General features: G+C 40.7%; 3 protein-coding genes across 4 annotated transcripts; all 3 read left to right on the forward strand.

The window, feature by feature from the left end:
• The first annotated feature begins 965 nt into the window (after window positions 1-965).
• Window positions 966-3,273, forward strand: rsl24d1 (ribosomal L24 domain containing 1). The gene is made up of 6 exons (XM_079162748.1): window positions 966-1,100; window positions 2,068-2,181; window positions 2,266-2,338; window positions 2,439-2,502; window positions 2,638-2,723; window positions 2,852-3,273. Exons 1-6 carry the CDS (start codon window positions 1,020-1,022, stop codon window positions 2,926-2,928), a joined length of 495 nt encoding a protein of 164 aa, XP_079018874.1. The 5' UTR covers window positions 966-1,019; the 3' UTR covers window positions 2,929-3,273.
• A 1,168-nt stretch (window positions 3,274-4,441) lies between these two features.
• Window positions 4,442-6,454, forward strand: arpp19b (cAMP-regulated phosphoprotein 19b). Its single transcript, XM_079162685.1, has 3 exons — window positions 4,442-4,575; window positions 5,149-5,271; window positions 5,362-6,454. The coding sequence occupies exons 1-3, from the start codon at window positions 4,531-4,533 to the stop codon at window positions 5,530-5,532; spliced, it is 339 nt and encodes a 112-aa protein (XP_079018811.1). The 5' UTR covers window positions 4,442-4,530; the 3' UTR covers window positions 5,533-6,454.
• Window positions 6,455-7,276: 822 nt separating this feature from the next.
• Window positions 7,277-21,838, forward strand: LOC306698643 (unconventional myosin-Va-like). Of its 2 annotated transcripts, XM_079163040.1 has the most exons (40): window positions 7,277-7,436; window positions 7,809-7,919; window positions 8,481-8,652; window positions 8,862-9,006; window positions 9,128-9,284; window positions 9,367-9,510; window positions 9,925-10,006; window positions 10,114-10,221; window positions 10,352-10,458; window positions 10,560-10,825; window positions 10,910-10,991; window positions 11,077-11,217; window positions 11,344-11,469; window positions 11,744-11,827; window positions 12,082-12,210; window positions 12,375-12,472; window positions 12,591-12,677; window positions 12,797-12,905; window positions 12,991-13,202; window positions 13,300-13,456; window positions 14,156-14,395; window positions 14,546-14,794; window positions 15,731-15,824; window positions 15,913-16,055; window positions 16,257-16,367; window positions 17,231-17,365; window positions 17,444-17,500; window positions 17,589-17,816; window positions 17,936-18,003; window positions 18,082-18,156; window positions 18,243-18,441; window positions 18,630-18,723; window positions 18,827-18,970; window positions 19,098-19,252; window positions 19,338-19,427; window positions 19,516-19,666; window positions 19,778-20,057; window positions 20,441-20,615; window positions 20,701-20,781; window positions 20,877-21,838. In XM_079163040.1, the coding sequence occupies exons 1-40, from the start codon at window positions 7,410-7,412 to the stop codon at window positions 21,027-21,029; spliced, it is 5,466 nt and encodes a 1,821-aa protein (XP_079019166.1). In that variant the 5' UTR covers window positions 7,277-7,409; the 3' UTR covers window positions 21,030-21,838. The 2 variants fall into 2 exon arrangements, with proteins under 2 accessions (XP_079019166.1, XP_079019167.1); XM_079163041.1 differs by lacking the exons at window positions 7,277-7,436; window positions 7,809-7,919; window positions 8,481-8,652; ... (1 more) ...; window positions 9,128-9,284; window positions 9,367-9,510 and having other exon boundaries at window positions 9,942-10,006; window positions 10,146-10,221.
• The last annotated feature ends 203 nt before the right edge of the window (window positions 21,839-22,041 follow it).

Consider the following 22,041-nt stretch of genomic DNA (forward strand, 5'->3'; position numbering starts at 1 on the left):
TGAATAACAGTGTAGCCTTGAGAATAGGTGACAAACAATGAAACGGTGCCAGATGCTCAACACTGAGTCAAGATTTCATCCGAGGTTCTCCTCACACTTTTTAAGCCTTTTTAATTATTTTTGACCCCATAATCAGTATAAAGTCATGTGTGAACACCACACTCACCAGCTGGATGAGAAAAACAGCTGTGGAAGAAACACAGCTGGAAGACACACTGTAGGGATTTATGATAATTAGGTGGGAAAAGTGTTCAATAATAATTTTGTAAATATAAGAAATTATGAAATACTCCCAAACATTTGTCAATATTAAGAAATCAACTAATTTTAATGATTTTTTTCACTACCCATCTCCTGAAAGGTAAAGTAGCAATGATATGTGGAAATATGCTATTATGAAATATAAATTGTAGAAAGAGAAACATTTTTATAAAAGGTAAACTCCAATAAAACAGAACATCAAACAATATTTGTTCACACTGGCTATTTATTTAATAAAATCGTATTCTTATTCTAGTATGGAGATGTCCTAATGGACATTAGGAGGTTATAATATTATGTGTTGCAGCAGTTTGGGAGAGAGTCCAAGCACATCTAAGAACATAAATTATCTTCCTACTTACTAAGATAAGATAAGATAAAATAAAAGAATCCTTTATTAGCATACAGTGTAGTGCAAACAAGAGACATAATACAAATACCAAGATCAAAACAAGTATTATAGACAAGTAAATAAGTAATAAAACAGTAAAGAATATGAACTAAGTAAAAAATCCACAATAACTTAAATATTATATATACAGACGGAACCAATCGTCAATGCAATGTGTACTTTTTTCACCAAGTTGAATCCTATATATGACAAATTGAAAGTAGAAACGTTGTTTGACAGAAGGTCCAGCAGGGGGCAGCACATTCCTACCACGCGCTTCAGCGGCCAGGATAGAAGAAGACGAAGAAGAAGACACGGGGCGGTCTTGTTTTCATCGTCTGTCGCACGCAGCAGCTCTGCGGCGACAATGCGCATCGAAAAGTGTTACTTCTGCTCGGGGCCAGTGTACCCCGGGCATGGGGTTCAGTTTGTAAGGAACGACTGCAAGGTATGATCTCTTGTTTCACTCTGAATAATCCTGTAGCTGTAACAGAAGCTCGTGTTTGACTGTCAGGGTTCACCACGTAGCTAGCTGGCTAACGTTAGCATGCTAACATAACGTGCTGTTCTCGCTCACGTGGGACCAACATGGGGTTTTAGTTTACACGGTAAACAACTCAACGTGGTGACCATCTACCTCCCGTGTTCAGTTATTTACATCGTGGAGTTGAGGTATACTTTCTAAAATGTTAGAGAAATGTTAAATGAATTCTGCTTTTGACAAAATAAATCACGTTGTTGAATAGCTGGACATTTAACTAGCAGGGCCTCGGGTTTGGCCTGTGGAGTAACTGCGCCCTCTGGAGGTGACGTTACACTGTGAGCAGAATTATAAACATCCCCGCAGTCATCTGTGGAGCTTAAACTGGTTCTTGAGATTGTGTCGGCGATGTTTTTAATCTTTGTATTAATGTTTAAGCTCCAAATGTGTGGTACGCCCTCAATATTACACATAAGCACTTGTGTTTTTAACAGTCACAACAAAGATGGAACAGGAGCCTCACAAGGGTTCATCTTTTCATAGTACATTTAAAATGTGTACATTTTCTAAAACCCATTAGCTTATAAACTATATTATGTTACTGTTTATTAGTTTCAATAGTGAATAATTCTAAACATCTGTTACATTCATAAGTATTATATAAAACGCATATGGTGTTGGAAACGCATGTATTTTATCGGCCCTTTTACGCACTAAATCGTCTTTTACATAAGCTTATTTATATGCATTTTTGTGACAGACATACTTAGTAATGGCAACACTGTTTTCTAAACTACCTCAAACATGCCTTGAATATGTAGCCCATAAAGATAGTTTAGAGAGTGTGTGTGTGAAGTTTGACTAATATAATGTAAAATCTTCTTCTACTTGAGTTAAACTTAAGATAACTTTCCCTCTTTTTAAATGTATGTAGTCATTCAGATTCTGCAAATCAAAATGCCACAAGAACTTCAAGAAGAAGCGTAACCCAAGAAAAACCAGATGGACCAAAGCATTCAGAAAGGCAACAGGAAAGGAGTTGACCGTGGTGAGTTGGTTATCTATAGAGAACTATCTCTGCGTCGTACATTTGTTTTATTGTTCTTTATCTAACAAACATCCTCTCTTTCAGGATAACGCCCTGGAGTTCGAGAAACGTAGAAATATACCTGTTAAATACAACAGGGATCTGTGGGACAAAACAGGTAATGTAGAAATGTTTTTCTCACTTGTACTTGCGGTAAATTTAGTTTTGTCATTTGATTTTTTAACTAAAGAGTTGTGCATCGCTTTTAATTTCTACAGTGGAGGCCATGAAGAGGGTGGAGGAAATCAAACGGAAACGACAGGCAAGATTTATCATGAACAGGTGAGCAAGTCATTCATATTTTGAGTTAATCTTTTTGCATCTTATGTTAAACAGTTTTTATTTGATAAATATGGTATTGACGGGATTTTGAAAACCATGTTTGCCTCACCGCTGCTGTTTGTCTCCACTCAATAGATTAAAGAAGGGCAAACAGCTGGAGAGGGAAGAGGACATCAGCGAAGTGAAGAAAAATATTCACCTTATCAAAGCACCACATGCAGGTAAGATCTTTTATAGTCACTAAATAGCCAAGTTATACAAAAAGTATACTATGCTGAGTACTTACGAATGTACATAAGATGAGTCTGTGAATTCAGCATTGTTAAAATTGTGTGTTTTGTTTTTACAGGAAAGGCCAAACAAATGGAAGCCAAAATGGTGCAGAAGCTACAAGAGGACGTGGACATGGCGGCTGAAGATGACTAATCTTATACCCCAGGGATTTTGTTTATGTGACGACTCTCGTAAACAAGTTGACTTTGTATTATATTCTACTTCTGTTTTGGAATTTAACATGTCCAAATGGCTGATGATCGACACAGTAATGGATTCACTTTTAAATAGCTGTACGATGATTGAAAGCATTGATTTAACGAAGACCTGCCTCCAACGCGGTATTTAACCACATACCTTCCAGTCATTTTTTTCCTGTGTGGTAGTTGGGATTGAAAATAATTAATTCTTATCCTGTTGCAAAGTAAAATGTATTTTAGTCATGCAGAAAATGTTTAGCGGTAAACAACAAAAATGTAATAAACTTCTGTTGGGTAATGGTTTGTTTCTTTTTCTCTGACATTGAACGCACAATAACCATCGCTAAATTAAACATAAATTGCTGCCACAGCAAGTATATATAATATATTTGTCAGCAGTTTGAAAAACCAGGACAATTGAGTTTGTTACATGTGGATTTTTGCTGATAAAGCTGTAATTTCTGGTTATTTTTTAGTGTGAAGACCGTTGTGTAGGAAGAGAAAGTTGGCTGCACTTAACTACACTGCACACAAATGATGTAGATAATGTAAGCACCTCACTGAATGAGATTCACCTAACTAACGAGTGTAGCCTATGCAAAAAATACAATTAGGCTATGTTGATCATTAACTACAAGTTAACTGAACATTGATTTATCAAACAATTCTACCTCCTGTCTATAAGGGTGTGGGATAACGGGTATAAAAACTATATTTGCAAGTATAGGCATAATATCTTTAGGCTTTTTTCCAACACAATTGTTTTCCTCCAGAAATATAGTTTAAGATGGGTAGACTAATGTTGAGAAAGGTTAGTCTTATCTTTTACCACCTGTGACAGCAGGTAGATTTACACTGAAGAGAGATTTGATTCTTGAAATGAAATACTATGACAAATAAAAGCATACTCTTTTATCTTCCAGGCCCAAATACATTTTTCCTTAAAGATTCCAACGAATTAATTGGTAAATTAAAAAGATATTGTTTTATTGAGGTGAAGATGAGTATGGATACAATACATACAAATACAAATGTATCCGTATGTAATGTTCAAGTTGTGAAAATCGATTTATAATATTTTAATATTTAAAAACATATTAAAGATGTTGTACAGATAAAAGCTTAGTGTTCCTGCTGCACTTTCAAAGCATGAATTATTAAACGCAACTTCTACATATTTAATGCAAATATAGTGTAAACGCACGTATGACATCACTTGAGCCCCGAAGCTATTTTCTCCTCTTTTTAAAAAAAAATCGCTTTCTACTGAACAGATTGTAAACCGCTTGTATAGCCGGACACTTGATAAGGTACCATTTAAAAACAGATTAATGTGATGATCTGACGGTACCAGTCTGTTTTCCCATCTGCATCTCTGGCATCGATTCACCGGCCTGTTGCTGGACAGGCTGTGCATGACAGGCTGCTGTCCTCGCCCGCCGATTCGTCTCCATCTGCCTGCAGCCTGTACCACCTTCCATCTTCCAGAAGAGCTGGTTTAACGGCTAACGTTTCACCCGCGGTTTTGCGAGCAAAGCAGGGATTCAACACAGCAATGTCTGAGGAGGTCGAAGGAACGAGGACTTCAGAGGAACAGCAGGTTCGTTCTAACGACTAACGTGGCTGCCAATTTAACTAACGTTCGCCCGTGATGTGCGCACGTCGAGCCTGCTAAATTAGCAGGCGGTTAGCAGCAGGCTAGTTAGCAACAGGCTAGTTAGCCTGTAGCTACGCCTGGCTAATGTCACCGATGATGCTACCGCCAAGTCACTAGCTAATGAGCTCGCAGCGATTTATTTGGTAAAGCAAAACAAAGATATTGTCGTTTTGGGGACTGACGTGTAGCGTAGATGGCCGCAATTACGTGTAAATATGTGGATAGCTTAGCTTAAATTGGTAAATGTTGTAGCTTTAATATGCTAAGTTAATTGGGAGGATTAATGCTAACGTCAGTGCAAACACTAGTTTGAATTTTTCCCTCATGGCGGCGTCTGCATATTTTGAATTATATAAAATAAATTGTAAGCACAGAAGCTGTAACTGCTTTCGGAATGTTTATTGCAGTTTCCTTCATCAATAATGTCTTGTGTACTTTTAACGACATTTCAGTTTTTCTCCCATCAAGTCAGCTTAGCGGAGCATTTACCGTCCATACATTGTGTTCTTTCTGCAGGAAATGGAGGACAAAGTAATTAGTCCTGAAAAAGCAGAGGAGGCCAAACTTAAGGCCAGGTATCCTAACCTGGGAGCCAAGCCTGGAGGCTCAGACCTGCTCAGGAAAAGACTTCAGAAGGGGGTGCGTTTCATACCTAAACTTGGCTAGCTCCTTTATTGCCTAAATACCTGTCTTACAATATTCTCACATTGCATCTTCTTCTGTGTCCAGCCAAAGTATTTTGACTCTGGTGACTACAACATGGCCAAGGCAAAGATGAAGAATAAACAGCTGCCATCGGCCCCAACAGAGAAGACGGAGATCACCGGGGGGCACATCCCAACACCTCAGGACCTGCCTCAAAGAAAGACTTCAATTGTGGCCAGCAAACTGGCTGGTTGATGGTGTCGTGTTTTACTCTCTTGTTACCATTCCGACACCCACTTCATATCTACCTGCTGTTTACGTTTTTGTTCGTTTTTCACCTTTCTATGTATTCTCCAAGAACAAGTAATGTACCAAGCCAAATTCTTGAGACAAAGGCACTGAATTTTGAGTGGGTTAAATCAAACAAAAAGAAGTAGCTGAACATGTTTCAAGATCTTAAAAAAAGAGTGAATTGTGATTGATTATAAACAATATTATAAAAATGAATGGACGTTAATGGTATCTCACATAACATTTTCACCTTTTAGGGATATATATGCCTCTATACAAATTGCTTGTCTAACAGAAGTTGAAGAGCCTGCGCAGAGGAATCTTGTTCTGCCATATTACTGATAATTACTGAGGCGAAAATACTTGAGTTATGACCACAGACAGTTTGCATTGACGTATGTATGAAGTAGGTGTGACAGATATGCCTTTCAGTTTGAGATATAGTATTCAGCTGCTCATGTGGAGGCATATCTGTTTTAAATAGTGAAGTGATGTGATCTTGCTTTGTTTGTGTCCCCTCTCTATGAAGCCGTTTGATTATCTGCTTTCAAAGTACTGACAATTAGACCACACACACTTTATAGCCAGCTGTATTTTAATTCATTTTAGTGACATTCGTTTGCAAGGACTTGCTGCTGGTGTCCATTTCATCCTAACCTCTAAAATGGCCTTAAAAGTAATGAACCGTTGTTCCTCTTGAGCAATATTTGCTCCCTCAGTGAGAATCTTAGTTATGAATTTTGCCTGAAATGTCTGTCACTGTCTGACTGGAATCACTTAGGATTTTATGGAAAGAAACTCCCATGACATGTCTGGAGCGTGCATGTGCATTTACTGTGCAGTCATACTGTGCCATTTGTTTTGTAAATAAAATAGTTTTGCATAATATGTCTCATGTTATTTAAACTACCCACACAAAGAAGAGCCCAGTGTATGTTGTAAGTAAGATGGAAGCCTAAGAGGATACAAATATGCAAATATAGTATAGACAATATTTGCTAAAATATTAATATTTTCCTATTAAGGATTTAGATATTTGATTATAAAACACCAGATGAGCACAAAACATACATGTTAATGGCAAAGTAAGTGAATAACAACTTTTATGAAAATGTAGAGGTAAGTTAGTAAGAAGTGAAATATACACATTTATGATTGTCTTGACCAATAACTATATTATTGTGGAGGTAAACTGCTCCATATTCTGGCGTGGACTCGAGTCACACTTGTCTATGTGTGTATCTGTATCAAGCGGTGTAAAATTAAGTTTAACAAAAAAGTTCTCAAATCAAGGAAATTGCACATTGAAATATGTATTCAATAACAGAATTTCTAGCTAACATTCACCATATTCACATTTCTGTTGGAGGACTGTAAAACATTTATATTTTATTCTCATTGTAGTGTAGTTAATCACACTTTCTTTCATGATAAAGCTGTGTTATTAACGAGTCTCAAATTACAGAATATGTTCAGATAGCAATATTCTGATACCACGTGATGTGCGTACTAGGTTACACTCCCTTTTAATGTTAATTCTGGGTAAACTCATTAAAATGATTCTTCATACATTATGATCATCGTTTGTCACGAGCGTGTTGGCCGCTGGGCGGCGGGCAAGGCGCACGAGAGCAAAACGTGTCGGTGCAGGCGCAGCTGACTGACACATGTAGCAGCAACAGTTCAACTCTCCTCCCCGGCGGAGAGCACCGAGCCCAGGAAGAGGAGCCCAGACAAGTTCACGTCTTCTAATCTGGAAGTCGGCAAAATGTTTCATGTTTCCTCTGCGAGCGGAGAAAGTTTCTAAAGGTTCACTGAGCTTCTTCTGAGACTACTGAGACATGGCAGCCTCTGAACTTTACGCCAAGGTAGGCATATGGACTCATTTATCGCTGTGCGGCACATTTAACGTGTTTCTTGAGCTAAAGTTATGCTAGTTTATCTGTCAGGAATGGTGGTTTACTCGTGTCAGTCACATAGAGGTGTTTACAGAACAGTTAAGGGTTTTTAAAATCGTAATATATTGCATTTTTGTATCTGCCTGCCACTTATAATACCTCGTATCTATCCACGTTACACGCATGACTGCTGTCTGCTGACTTCAAGTTAACGTTAGCCACTCTGCTCACTTTCCTGAGCTACACGTGTCACTGCTGTTTTGTTGTAGTTTTGTAAAAGACTGGGTGACTGTGAAGTGGTTGAATGGCTCTGACCCGGTTTCCCCCCACTGTGTCCATCAGTATGCCCGTGTATGGCTGCCAGATGCAGAAGAAGTGTGGAAGTCAGCAGAGCTCACCAAAGATTACAGTCCTGGCGACCTGAAGCTGAATCTGCAGCTGGAGGATGGCACGGTAAGACAAGGCAAATGCCACAAACACACATAATAATAATAATAATAATAATAATAATAATAGTCACGTGCGGGGAGATAAAAGAGGCACTGAGGCGGAAATGGGTGTGACATTCTGTCAGAGAGTCATACACATATTTCTCTGCAAGAACACGTAAATCTGGGTGTGCAGTGGTGATCGGTTAATGCACGTGCAGTAGATTCCCAAGACACCTCGAGCCTCTGTATGCAACTATGCAACGTGTTCAATGCAAGAAGCCTTTTGTTACCCTGCGCTGTTCCTACCTGCAGTTGTGATGTCAAGTTTGGGCATGCACTTCAGGTATGGAAATAAGGCCGAAGTGTTATCTTGAGTGAACATGAATAAGCCAAGCACAGTGGTTGCTAGTTGGCTTTAACATGAAGAAGGACAGATGATAATGTTTTATTGCTTAACCATCTATTTCTGCTTAATTTGAACTCGTTGACCTGACAGTTTTTGCAGGTTTTTATTGTAAGCAACTTACTTTTTTTAGCCTCATACTGTGGGTACTTATAGCTAACGTCTTGTGTCTTTTTTTAGGAGGTGGAACACCAAATAGACCCCCGAACCAACAACCTGCCACCGCTAAGAAACCCGAACATCCTGGTAGGGGAGAATGACCTCACAGCTCTCAGCTACCTCCACGAGCCTGCAGTGCTACACAACCTCAAAGTGCGCTTTATCGACTCCAAGTCGATTTACACATACTGTGGTAATAAGCTTCATCTTCCTTGACTCACACTATCACTGTCACGCTAGACTTTGGAGCCCTGCTCACTGAACACTCTTGAGATAATCTACAGTACATCATGCTGATTATTGTGGTGCAGGCCGCTCTTAAAGGAACACACATTAAACTTATTAAATGTTCATTATAGATAACATACGTTTATGCTGAGTCTAACAGATTGTGGTGTTTAGGGATTGTCCTGGTCGCCATCAACCCTTATGAGAGCCTTCCCATCTATGAAGCGGACATCATCAACGCCTACAGTGGACAGAACATGGGAGACATGGACCCCCATATCTTTGCAGTAGCAGAAGAAGCGTACAAACAGATGGCCAGGTTTTGGAACCTCCAAATATATTCCATTGTACATTTGAAAGCAAATGTCTACTTATGATGATACTCTAAATTGCTTTTAGCTGATATTTGGTCTTGTATGTCATCCCATCCTTTGAGACAGAGATGAAAGGAACCAGTCCCTCATTGTGAGCGGGGAGTCGGGAGCTGGCAAAACCGTCTCGGCTAAGTATGCTATGCGTTACTTTGCCACAGTCAGCTGCTCCTCTAGTGAGGCCAGTGTTGAGGAGAGAGTCCTGGCCTCCAACCCCATCATGGAGGTAACACTAACTCTGCAGGAGAATGAGACAAAATTATAAACTGACAAAAGTTACTGAGAACCTTTTTGTGTGTTTCCTCTAGGCTCTTGGGAATGCCAAGACGACAAGGAATGACAACAGCAGTCGCTTTGGGAAGTACATTGAGATTGGCTTTAACAAGAAGCATTGTATAATCGGGGCTAACATGAGAACCTACTTACTGGAAAAGTCCAGAGTTGTGTTTCAGGTAAATTTCATTGGTTTGGTTTCATGTGACTACTGTAAATGTGTCCGTCCCCGTCTCTGTTTCTTATGTGCATCTCCTTGCAGTTAATTGATTTAAGACACTATCATGAGCATGTAACATGTAACATGTGTATATCTCAGCAACATCATAACAAACAACATTAACATCACTCAGTTTAGCCCGCCTGGGCCTTTGCTCAGAAAGATGGCAACAAATTTGGTTTTGTAAAGAAACTGTGAACTATTTTCAAGAGAGAATTTGATGGTATCATTTGAAGCCTGGGTTTAGCAATGTGCTTACAGTTTATGCATGCGTCTATAGTTGAAAGAGCTGTCGATTTCACAGAACGTGCTTCACGCATTACTCGTGTTACTTACTTGGCTCCCATTTCACATATCCTTGCACCACTCTTAGGCCAACGACGAAAGGAACTACCACATATTCTACCAGCTGTGTGCCTCTTCACATTTACCGGAGTTCAAAGCCTTCAAGTTAGGTATGACCAAAATATCATATGTCATTTTAACAAGCTTTAGAAAAAAGAAAAAAAAATGATCTATCCGGTCTATTTAGTACAATATTTGATATGATTAATGTTTGAAGGTTGCGCAGATGACTTCCACTTTACTAACCAGGGTCAGAGCCCAGTCATAGAAGGAGTGGATGATGCCAAAGAGCTGTGCAACACCAGGAGGGCTTTCTCAATGTTAGGTCAGTGCTGGTTGCATTTCAATAAGGTTTGCTTTTACATCATGTTGAATGGACGGTACTGTACATACAGTATATGTTTATTTTAGTTGGATTTCCTTACATGATCAAGTACTTCTTTTTTTCATTGTAGGAATCAGTGAAAGTGATCAAATGGCCATTTACCAAATTCTGGCAGCTATTCTTCATCTTAGCAATGTGGAGGTGAAAGATCAGTCAGCAGACAGAAGCAGCATCTTGGTAAACGCACATTACCGCCGAACGAAGAACATTTTATGGAGCATACCTGGTTGATTTTATGTCCTTCCCGTATACGATCCTTATTGTTGATGTATTTCCAGCCAGACAGTGTCCACCTGATGGTGTTTTGTGAGTTGATGGGTGTGCCCTGTGAAGACATGGCCCACTGGTTATGTCACAGGAAGCTCCAGACGACAACAGAAACCTACGTCAAGCCCGTCTCCAAAATGAATGCGGTCAATGGCCGAGATGCCCTCGCCAAGCACATCTACGCCAGACTCTTCAGCTGGATTGTGTGCGGTATTAACAATGCCTTGAAGTCTGCAGCAAAGCAACACTCCTTCATCGGTGTGCTCGACATTTACGGGTATGTGTTCATCTCCAGGTTTTTTCATTTATGTTCCCTAGATGACCAGACATGTTTTAATTTAAATATGTATTTTTCCTTTAGGTTTGAAACATTTGATGTCAACAGCTTTGAACAGTTTTGCATCAATTATGCCAACGAGAAGCTTCAACAACAGTTCAACCTGGTATGGGTCTTTTCTTGCTCAACTTGTTAATTGTTTTTAAATCAAAACGTTCGAGTTAATCATTTCCAGCTGTCACTCCCTTTAGCATGTCTTCAAACTGGAGCAAGAGGAGTACATGAAAGAGGAGATCCCGTGGACGTTGATCGACTTTGACGACAACCAGCCGTGCATCGACCTGATCGAGGCCAAGCTGGGAGTTCTGGACCTTCTGGATGAAGAGTGCAAAGTAAAATGCCAGTTTAATTTTTTTTTCTCTCTTAGTTTCCACTGGAGGAGTCTCCACCGTGCTATGTTTGGAGCTTATGAGTAAGGCCATGACTAAATGATGTGTCAGCTCTTCCTGTTTCCATAGATGCCCAAAGGCTCTGATGACACATGGGCCCAGAAAATGTACAACACCCTCCTGAAGCAGAATGCTCACTTTGATAAACCCAGGATGTCAAATAGAGCTTTCATCATCCACCACTTTGCAGACAAGGTAAAGCATGGTTGTATGTCCCGTGCTGAGGTGGCATTACGGCTCAGTGGTTGGATGGATGACTCATGTTTATCTAATCTGAGAGTACCAAGGGAGTCAAGTGTGGAATTCTAATTACTTTGTATGCAAATTCAGAATTGTATGTCTTCACCACTAATGTTTGATTCTATTCATTAGAGCAGTACTAATCGGTCCACTTCCAACTTTGAATGGTGATTATGACCGTTAGTTTTTTGGTGAAAGAACACTGTGTGAGCTGGTATTTTGTGCCTAGGTGGAGTACCAGTGTGAAGGTTTCCTGGAGAAAAACAAGGACACAGTCAACGAGGAGCAGATAAATGTGCTGAAAAAGAGCAAGGTGAAATGGTTTATGAATAGTTAGTTGTATTGACACTCCCTAGTTCTTCTCTATTAGTTAGTGTTTGGAGCGCACAGGGATTCTATATCAACTCTAAATATATTTTGTGTTGTAAGTCCCATGGCACACAGCCTAGAACCACAACTATTGGAGGAAACGCACCAACATTTGAATCTCTGACTGAAAACACTGCCATCTGCTGTTCAATGGTGACTTTGTGTTTTGTCTCTGATCTCTGAAAATGATCTTTTAAGGTTGATTGGCTGCTGAAGCTGTTTGAGGAGGATGAGAAGGCAACAAGTTCGAGGAACAAGCGTAAGCCTGCTGTCACTGGAAGGGCTGGTCAGAGTCAGCGGGATAACAAGAAGACTGTCGGACTTCAGGTGAGAGCACAAAGAGCAGGCGACGGGACATTTATGATTGGATCCTTTCTAAGTGAATCTATCAAAATCTGATATCGGATATTTAAACTGAATGTTCAAGCACTTTTTACAACGTATCTATTTTCATACTTACTTATCAAGGATTTATCGTTGTCTTTACTCAGTTTCGTCAGTCTTTACATTTGCTGATGGAAACACTAAACGCTACAACTCCTCACTACGTACGTTGCATCAAGCCAAATGACGACAAGTCTCCATTCATGTGAGGATAATTTCACTCTTCCGTTTTTTTATGATTATCTGCAACAAGCACAGATGAAAGAGAAGTACACACATTTTAGTTACCGGTGTTTTTCATGTTCTTTACCTTTTTTATAAAGCATGGATCCTGTGCGGGCAGTGCAGCAGCTTCGAGCATGTGGCATCCTCGAAACGATCCGGATCTCAGCAGCAGGCTTCCCTTCTAGGTAGAATATCAACAACAGTATCTGGTACAGCACAGAGCCATGGGCAGGTTATGTGTTTATAATACGCAGACCTATACAAATAATCCATCCGACTTGTCTTATTAACATGAATATTGCAGATGGACCTATCAGGAATTCTTTCGCCGCTATCGGGTCCTCATGAAGCAAAAGGATGTGCTTCGTGACAGAAAACAAACCTGCAAAAATCTCCTAGAAAAACTTGTAAAGGTGTGTCTGAATTGTATAAAAGCTTTCCCGTAATGTCAGTAACAACATATTACATTCGCTAATATATATTCTGTTTGTTTCCTAGGACCAGGATAAGTATCAGTTTGGCAAAAACAAGATCTTCTTCAGGGCCGGTCAGGTGGCTTACCTGGAGAAGCTGCGTTCTGACAAGCTGCGAATGGCTTGTGTCCGCATCCAGAAGACGATCCGCTGCTGGCTGGCCCGCAAGAAGTACCTGAGGATGAGGGAATCTGCTGTCACCATACAGAGACATGTACGGGGTCACCAGGCACGCTGGTGAGTGGAGACGTTAAAAAACAGCAGAAGAAGAAGAAGAGGATCTATTACATTTCTTACATGTTTTTTCTTTTTTTTTAATTATTTTTTCTTTCAGCTATGTTAAGTTTCTGCGAAGAACCAGAGCCGCTGTTCTCATTCAGCGGAATGTGCGTATGTGGGTGACCAGGAAGCGCTACCAGCAGCAGCGCTCTGCAGCTATCACTGTTCAGTGCTTCTTGAGGGCCTACATGGCTAGAAAGCAGTACTATAAGGTAACGCCATGCTTGAAGAATTAGATGTGTTATAATTCAACACTTGTAAGGTGTCCGTTACTGGAAGGTTTGATAATCAAAGTTAGATTTTACTGACAGACTTCCAAAAGCCTTGATTTTAGCTTTTTGAGTTTGTTTCTGGAGCGGGTTTTAAAGGGTATTTTCTCAACCCATAGAGGAACTTGATTGTTCAATATTACATTAACCAAACTGGATTTAGTAGGTGCCACTGAGAAAACAGGAATCAGTGCCTCGTGAATATAATGTGGAAAAGTTCCCAGCTCAAAGGAAGCCCAGATGTGACGGGTTCCGTTAATAACATTGTTGAGGCAGTGACGCCTTGGAGCAGCAGATTGTTCTGCACTTCCTAAACCTTGATCGCTGTGTAAGATTCTAAAGGATTAAGTCACGAATAGAGATAGACAATATTCATACTGACCTTGTTGACCTCATTTACACTTTAATAATACATGTTGTATTGAATTCATACAGAGTTTCAACAGCTTAGGTCCATTTACTTCCAGTAAGCAACTAAGGAATACATATTTGTATAAGTTCCTTGCACTGCAACAAAAAATGTTTTATTTATTTATTATTATTTTATGTAGAAATATGTATACCATCAAAGATTATTGTCATTATCATTTCACTTATAAACTAATATAAAAGTAATTAAATATTTGTTTCTTTTTTTCGCAGTTGGTATTTGAGCAAAAAGCTCTTGTCATCCAGAAATGGGTCAAAGGCTGGCAGGCTAGACGGCGTTACAAACGCACCATGGCAGCCATCGTCCTGCTGCAGAGCTGTGTGCGTCGCATGAAGGCAAAGAAGGAACTAAAGAAGCTGAAAGTGGAGGCTCGCTCTGTGGAGCGTATCAAGAAGCTCAACATTGGCATGGAGAACAAGATTATGCAGTTGCAGCACAAGATAAATGAGCAGGTGAGTATTACGCGAATATAGGAATGTAGTTTGTTTGTGTTAGTTGGTGATTCACTCTGAAATCAACCAAATCAAAGCTGATTGAAGACATTGGGTCATTGGGAGTTGTCATATCACATGCACAGCATGTGTGTGTGTCTCCCCCTGCAGCATAAAGACAACAGAGAGCTCAGTGAGAGGCTGAATGTTTCGGAGAAGACCCAGACTACAGAGAGAGAGAAACGGAACAGAGAGATTGAGAACCTACGTAGATCCGAGCAGGAGGCCCGAGCCAAGGCAGTGACGCTTCCCTCACTGCTGGAGCAGCTCTCCTTCCTTCAGCACGAGCTGGAAAACACCCGCAGAGAGAAGGACGACCTGGAGGAGCAGGGAAAGGTCTACAAGGAGCAGACACAACAGGTCGGCCTACTTCATCTACATTTATCCAACTTGACTGCCGGGCAACTTCTCTATAATTTCAGCGCTCTTTAGCTATCTGGATGATAATGGGTAGGAGTAGTGACATAGCATTTGGTAGAAATACATAAGTACCTTCAATGACATTTAGCTATTGTAACACACTCCTAAACTGTTGTTTTACCACACTAAGCTGTACAGCCGAGGTTTGTTCATTTTCCCAAAATCCTTTCATAACTCAAAGAACTTTTTTTTATACATGTCTTTATGGGGAGGCTGGTTGTGTGATCCCATCGTTTTCTTTTTACTTAGCCAGCAATTGTTTTATGATTTTTAAGTTTGCTTCTGGAAATAATGGAAACATTTGAGTTATAAAAGGGGCTTATGAAATGCAAAAAAAATGAACCTTTATTTGTTGCCCCCTTTGGGCATTTAATGAACTTATTTTGTTCCACTTTTGTCGGTCTCTAAAAGGAATAGGTTTAAAGACTAAGGCCCTGGTCAGGCAGAGCGTGTTTTATCCCCCTGGTGCAGCTTTTTGTAATTTTTTCCAGTGAGCGTGAAGCATTTTGCCCGCTGCTTCTGTGTTGCTGAGCGCCTCGCTGAGCGCCCTAAACGCCTCGAGTTTAACTAAATTGATCTTGCAGCAGAACGCCCAACGTCATTACTGTCTTTCTCATTGTGGTGACCTTTGTTGGATACCCGGAGCGATGTGACTTCACCAACTGTAGTTACAAAGATCAGAACACAAAACATCTGGCCTGGAGGCAAATTAGTTCAATACTTGACATTTCAGGGAAGTTGTTTTTCCTGTACTGTCAACTATTAGGTAGCGTACAGTTCGTGCTTTTTGTTAAGCTAACACTAGCACTCGTAAAATAAACCACTCTCTCTGATAAGGGCCTAAGATTGTATGATTTTGCCTCCTCTCACGATCAGGTGGTAGAAGACCTTAATATGAAGAACAGCTTGCTGAATAGCGAGAAAGATGAACTGAACCAACGAATCCTGGAACAAGCAGATCAGCTAACAGGTACTGAGCGGTTCACTTCAAACCCACACAGTCCTGAAGTAATGGCTGCATTCAGAATAAAGGAACAAATAAAACTGTTTTGTTTCAGATATCAAAACCAACGTTGAGAATGCAAAACAGCTGGAGAGGGACTTAACTGAAGAGCGCTCGCGCTACCAAAGTCTGCTGAGTGAACATCTGCATCTGGAGGAGCGGCACAGAGACGCGAAGGAAGAGATGAATCTCAGCATTGTAAGAAATACTTCAAGTTCAGTAGTTCATGTAAACCTTTTTACACACTGACGATATCTTACAAAGATACAAAAAACATTTACCTGTAACAACATGTAACGGGTGTGTCAGTGTACACATTATATGTGACATTAGAAAAATGTTTGAACAAGCAAACAGGTCTGGCAGCTTATTCCATCAGTTTTTTTCACACATAAACAGAGTACAATCAAATCTGGTCACACGAGGACAGACTCCAACTACAGCAGCTCATCTGAGTTCAGTCATGGCTTAGGCTCCACTGAGGGGGACGACGGCTCCATACAAACAAAGGTAACGTCAAAAACTACACAATAGTGCAGTATCAGAAATGCCTAAAAGATATATATATATACTACCGTTCAAACGTTTGGGGTCACTTAGAAATGTCCTTATTTCTCAAAGAAAAGCACTGTTTCTTTCAATGAAGATAACATTAAATTAATCAGAAATACACTCTATACATTGTTAATGTGGTTAATGACTATTCTAGGTGGAAACGTCTGGTTTTTAATGAAATATCTACATAGGTGTATAGAGGCCCATTTCCAGCAACTATCACTCCAGTGTTCTAATGGTACATTGTGTTTGCTAATCGCCTTAGAAGACTAATTGATGATTAGAAAACCCTTGAAAACAGTTATGCTGGTGAGAGAAGCTATAAAACTGGCCTTCCTTTGAGCTAGTTGAGTATCTGGAGCATCACATTTGTGGGTTAGATTATACTCTCAACATGGCCAGAAAAAGAGAACTTTCATGTGAAACTCGCCAGTCTATTCTTGTTCTTAGAAATGAAGGCTATTCCATGCAAGAAATTGCGAAGAAACTGAAAATTGACACGAAATTGTCTGGGTGACCCCCTGTACGCTTAAAACATTTGTATTGTCTATAAAGGAATAGCAGCTGTGGTGTGAACACAGTGAGTTACAACACATTAATTGTGGGAAAACTGGTTTCATGTTCAAAAGGCAGCTTTGCTGACCTGTCGGTTACTATGTTGGTGATAAATGATCACTGTGAATAATTAGATCACAAGTGGCTACAAATACTGGACACTCACTTCTTAGAGCAGCAGCTGTGGTATAATCCTATTAGTGCAGCATTCTACTTAGTTAGTGAAGAGATTCTATCACCCAATGCTTGCTGTGTTTTGTTAGAGTCCGACGCAGGCGACGGTGGACCTGCAGGTCCTACTGAAGCTCCAAAGAAGAGTAAAGGAACTGGAGCAGAACAGACAGTCACTAAGTCAGCAGCTGGATAACAGAGAGGAAGCCCAACAAGAAAAGGCAAAAGTAAGGACGGAAATTTATGGCGATATTAGTTATGTTTTGGTTAATATTTACACTATGTAACTGTATCTTTCAAAAAAGGAGGTGGAGGAGCAGAGGACTGTTGGCAGAGCAGAACTGGACTTAGAAACACTGAAGGTATGACTTTATCAGGTACATACGGCGAATAGAAACAAAAACAATTTGTAGATTGTTTGACTTGTTTGTGTTCCTCTGAATGTCTTAGCGGCAGGAACTGGAGTCCGAGAACAAGAAGTTGAAGCAGGATCTGAATGAGCTGAGAAAGTCTCTGACCAATGAGGATAGTGAGTTGGCGCCCCCTATCCCGGGCTCTCTACCCTACAACATCCTGCTGGAACAACTCGGTTCTTCCAATGAGGAACTGGAGATGCGAAAAGAGGAAGTGATGCTCCTCCGGTCACACATGGTGCGCCAAGAGGCTCTTAAACATAAGGTGAGAAAGTAAAACACATTCTTGCATTTGTTTCTTGTTATTTTTGCATTCCTATATATATATATATATATATATATATATATATATATATAATTAATCACATATTAACTGACTTCTAGGACTCTCTGCTCGGGGAAGGTCTGAGTTTAAATCTGAGTGATATTCCTTCATTTCAAGATGTTGACAGGTGAGACCATGTGGCTCAGTTTAAATCCATCAGCTGGTCCATTAAGTGTTGCTTACATTCTGTGATGCCGTTTCTCAGGTCCACTGACATCCATACACTCAATGAAGATGGAGAGCTGTGGCTGGCTTATGAAGGCTTGAAAGAGACCAATAGGTAACGAAATAATATTCTGTAATTGGTTTGCGCGTTCGTGCGTGACCAAACCATATCGAATTGAATACTATACGTCCGTCTTCCAGAATTCTGGAGTGCCAGATGCAGGAGCAGAAACGTGCTCACCATGAGGACAATAGGAAGCTGCTCGAGGAGGTGAACAAGTTTAAGGGTGAAAAGGAGCAACAGCAGAGGCTGCTGGCCCAGAGCCTCCTCCTGCCTGAAGATGCCCGTATCGAGGCGAGCCTGAAGCACGAGATCACGCGGCTCACCAATGAGAACCTGGTGAGTCACTGCCTTTCATCAGTTATTATGTCATTCCATCCACGATGCAGATCTGTTTTTATGATTTAAGACTTTTTAAGTGTTTCTATGGGACAAAAATAATTCTCACCATGTTGCTATTTACAGATGTTTGTAAAGTTAAATTTGGTTTGCCTTCGCACTAATCTTGTATGTTTACATGATTTTAGGATCTCACGGAGCAGCAAGAGCAACAAGACGAAACTATGCGCAAGTTGAAAAAGCAACTTAAACTTTACATTAAAAAAGTGGGAGATTTGGAAGGTAACCACATGGCTTTGAGTGTGTTCACACGGTACATTCACTCGACGACATTAGTACAGCGTTTATCCTGTGATTTCTTATGTTGCGTCTCTGTTGTATTCAGCGAGTGTTCAGCAAAAGTATAAAGCCCCTGTGACGACTGGTTCCGTCAGAGCGGTGAACATCACCCGCAAGGAGAAAGAGTACCGGGGCATGTTGGAGTACAGGGAGGGCGACGAGGCCCGCTTGGTTAAGAAACTGGTCATAGGTATGTCGACCCTATTGTGCTCAAGCAAATCATTTTCTCAACTGTTTTTTTAGAATTGCATCCAAATGTTTTTTGTAGATCAAGGACACGTTTATTCGTGGATTTTTAAATGCTGTAATCTTCTCAGATCTGAAGCCTCGTGGTGTGGCAGTCAGCTTCATTCCTGGGCTTCCTGCTTACATCATCTTCATGTGCATACGGTATGCAGACAATGTGAACGATGATCAGCGAGTCAGCACTCTGCTCAATTCCACCATCAGCAGCATCAAGGGGGTCATTAAGGTGAGGTATACAGCTAAACTTTGACATGTGTAAAACAAAATGAATGACGGATGCTTTTATTTTGAATTCATTTTTCTGTTTCTAGAGGAGAGGAAAGGACTTTGAAGTGGTGTCTTTCTGGCTGGCCAACACATGCAGATTAATGCAATGTCTGAAGCAGTACAGTGGAGATGAGGTAAGCTTGAGAAGGCTTTGATACAAGAATCACGTTTACGTCTGTACAAGTCCCGTAATTATGTCTGTAAAACCTCTATTTACTGCAGGCCTTCGCAACGCACAACACTGCCAAGCAGAACGAGCACTGCCTAGCCAACTTTGAACTGTCTGAGTACCAGCAGGTTTTTGGTGATCTAGCCATCCAAATTTACCGCCAGCTCATCAAATGCATGGAGGACATCCTGCAGCCCCTGATTGGTGAGAAGAAATAATCTCACCACACATAGTTGTCTTCTTCTCCCGACTGCAACGGAACCACATGAAATGTATTTGTCCTCAATTTGTACCGTTTTTTTTTTTCTTGTGTAGTGGCGAGCATGCTGGAGCACGAGACAATCCAGGGTATTTTGGGGTCCAAACCGACAGGCCTGAGGAAGAGAAGCAGCAGTTTCTCAGAGCAGGCTGTTACAGTGGAAGTCCTGCTGCAGCGACTTGGCGGCTTCCACACCACCATGAGTCAGCACGGGATGGACTTGGACCTCATTAAACAGCTCGTCAAGCAGCAGTTTTACATCATCTGTGCGGTCACGCTCAACCACCTGCTGCTGCGGAAGGACATGTGCTCCTGGAGTAAAGGCCTGCAGATCAGGTACTGTCATCAGTACGGTCATCAGCCAGTTGTTATTGTGCTTCATGCAGTGAGATTAGAGGGGCAGAAGAGTGTGGATTGAGGTGTGTTACATACATGCATCAAGCAAGCTTTCTCAGGCAGTATCTCAGAGTCTTAACATTTTATACTGACAGAAAGAAACCACACTACTCGGATAATATTTGAAAAAAATAAGGTGAATAAAAACATCATGCACGGGGAACATGTTTAGTGTTGTTCTATTAAGCACAAAATAACTGTCATACAAGCAGCCCTTTCTTATTCACCATGAGCCTTACTCTGGTGTCACAGAACAGATTGGACCTTGCTAGACGGTACTTTTGGTTCAGTCTGAATTGTTTGTCCAATGCCTCCGGCTTCAGGTACAATGTCTGGCAGTTGGAGGAGTGGCTGGCGGAGAGGGAGCTGGCAGACTGCGGTGCCAAGGAGACTCTGGAGCCTCTCGTACAGGCTGCACAGCTCCTACAGATCAAGAAGAAGACCGAGGCGGACGCCCAAGTTATTGGCACCATGTGCTCCGCCCTCACCACAGCTCAGGTATCAATCAGTAAAGGTTCGGCCTTCTTCATCAGCAGACGTGGTATGCTGCGAGTGCGTTGATCATGTGTGTTTCTCTTTGCAGATTGTAAAAGTGTTGACCTTGTACACCCCGGTGATTGAGTTTGAAGAGCGAGTGCCGAACACTTTCGTCACAACTGTTCAAGTGAGTAGAGATTTGCATGTAGGGCCGTTTTATACTCAGTCCTGTGTCTAGTAAGGCTATTGTAACATGTTTTTTTTTTTTTTTTTACATTTTAGAACCTTTTGAAAGACCGAGTTGAGTCAACCACATTGATGATGGACACTAAGAAGATCTTTTCCATCACCCTCCCCTTCACACCCTCCTCTGTGGCCCTGGAGACCATCCAGATCCCTGCTAGCCTCAATCTGGGCTTCCTCGCCCGCATCTAGACCAGAGTCCACACACTGACTGACCAAAGATTCTGCTGTGTTTTCACTATCACTTGTTGTTGCAGCGCTGCATGTAAACAATGTTTACATTTATGTATTAACTTTACAGCACTGCATAGCCAAAGACTAATAACTGTATAAATTATGAATTTCTAAAGTTTTTAAAGCCCCCCCCCCCCCTCTAATGTATTGCTAATACAGGTTTTGATAGTATTTAGTGAATTCATGAGTATATTTTTTTCCTAAAATACCTGAATTCCAGTAAGGAAATCCAACTGAACTATTATGTGCATCTGATTTAAATGTTTAAATTGTCTCATTGTGAAATCCTGTTTTTATTTCTCTACTAATACCAGGTGATGGTATTTATGTCCGTACATTGGAAGGAACAGAAAATAATTCAAGTATGTTTTAACCGGTCTTAATGTTGTCGGTCATATTAAAGGCTGGCCTTTCTGTACGATGGGTTGAAGTGCTACAGAGTTTCACAACCTCACAAGGTCTTACAAATCTGTTATCTCAAGCTCAGTGTTTTCAAAGTAGAACCACCAGTGAGTCCCTAAGAATATGTGGAATTTAATGTGTGACACTGACTGACACACTCACTGTTGCGGGTATAGAATTGGTATTTAGCAGGAGATATCTGTCATGGAGGGAATATATTTAAACGGAAGTGCACTCTGAGCCTCGCCATGGAAGAGTTTCTGGATCTAGGATGTAGATATATGCATGTAACTGATGTATCTAACATCTGCCTTCAGTCTATAAGTAACATCTGGGCCGTACATGCTCACCATGTTAGCTCTTTTCCTTCCATGTTCAGTATTTCTCTGTGTTTCCAAATGCTTAACATACGAAAATACATAAAAAGTTAATAACTGATTAATCTCCTGTGCTCACCAGGAAGGTGATGGTGTGTTTCATTCTAAAAGTCTCGGGCATTCACACTTTTTTCCCTCACTTTTCCAAGTGCAGTGATATTTACTTTTAAAATATTTCGTTTTAACGAGCT

Source organism: Pholis gunnellus (assembly GCF_910591455.1).
Source record: "Pholis gunnellus genome assembly, chromosome: 7".
Classification (NCBI taxonomy): Eukaryota; Metazoa; Chordata; class Actinopteri; order Perciformes; family Pholidae; genus Pholis; species Pholis gunnellus.

Coding starts and splice junctions, on each gene's coding strand:
- rsl24d1 (XM_079162748.1), top strand. CDS start 1,020: ATGCGCATCGAAAAGTGTTACTTCTGCTCGGGGCCAGTGTACCCCGGG. Junction 1,101..2,067: donor TTGTAAGGAACGACTGCAAG/GTATGATCTCTT, acceptor AAATGTATGTAG/TCATTCAGATTCTGCAAATC. Junction 2,182..2,265: donor CAGGAAAGGAGTTGACCGTG/GTGAGTTGGTTA, acceptor CCTCTCTTTCAG/GATAACGCCCTGGAGTTCGA.
- arpp19b (XM_079162685.1), top strand. CDS start 4,531: ATGTCTGAGGAGGTCGAAGGAACGAGGACTTCAGAGGAACAGCAG. Junction 4,576..5,148: donor GGACTTCAGAGGAACAGCAG/GTTCGTTCTAAC, acceptor TTCTTTCTGCAG/GAAATGGAGGACAAAGTAAT. Junction 5,272..5,361: donor GGAAAAGACTTCAGAAGGGG/GTGCGTTTCATA, acceptor TTCTGTGTCCAG/CCAAAGTATTTTGACTCTGG.
- LOC306698643 (XM_079163040.1), top strand. CDS start 7,410: ATGGCAGCCTCTGAACTTTACGCCAAG. Junction 10,222..10,351: donor GAGGGCTTTCTCAATGTTAG/GTCAGTGCTGGT, acceptor TTTTCATTGTAG/GAATCAGTGAAAGTGATCAA. Junction 16,056..16,256: donor AAGAGATGAATCTCAGCATT/GTAAGAAATACT, acceptor ACACATAAACAG/AGTACAATCAAATCTGGTCA.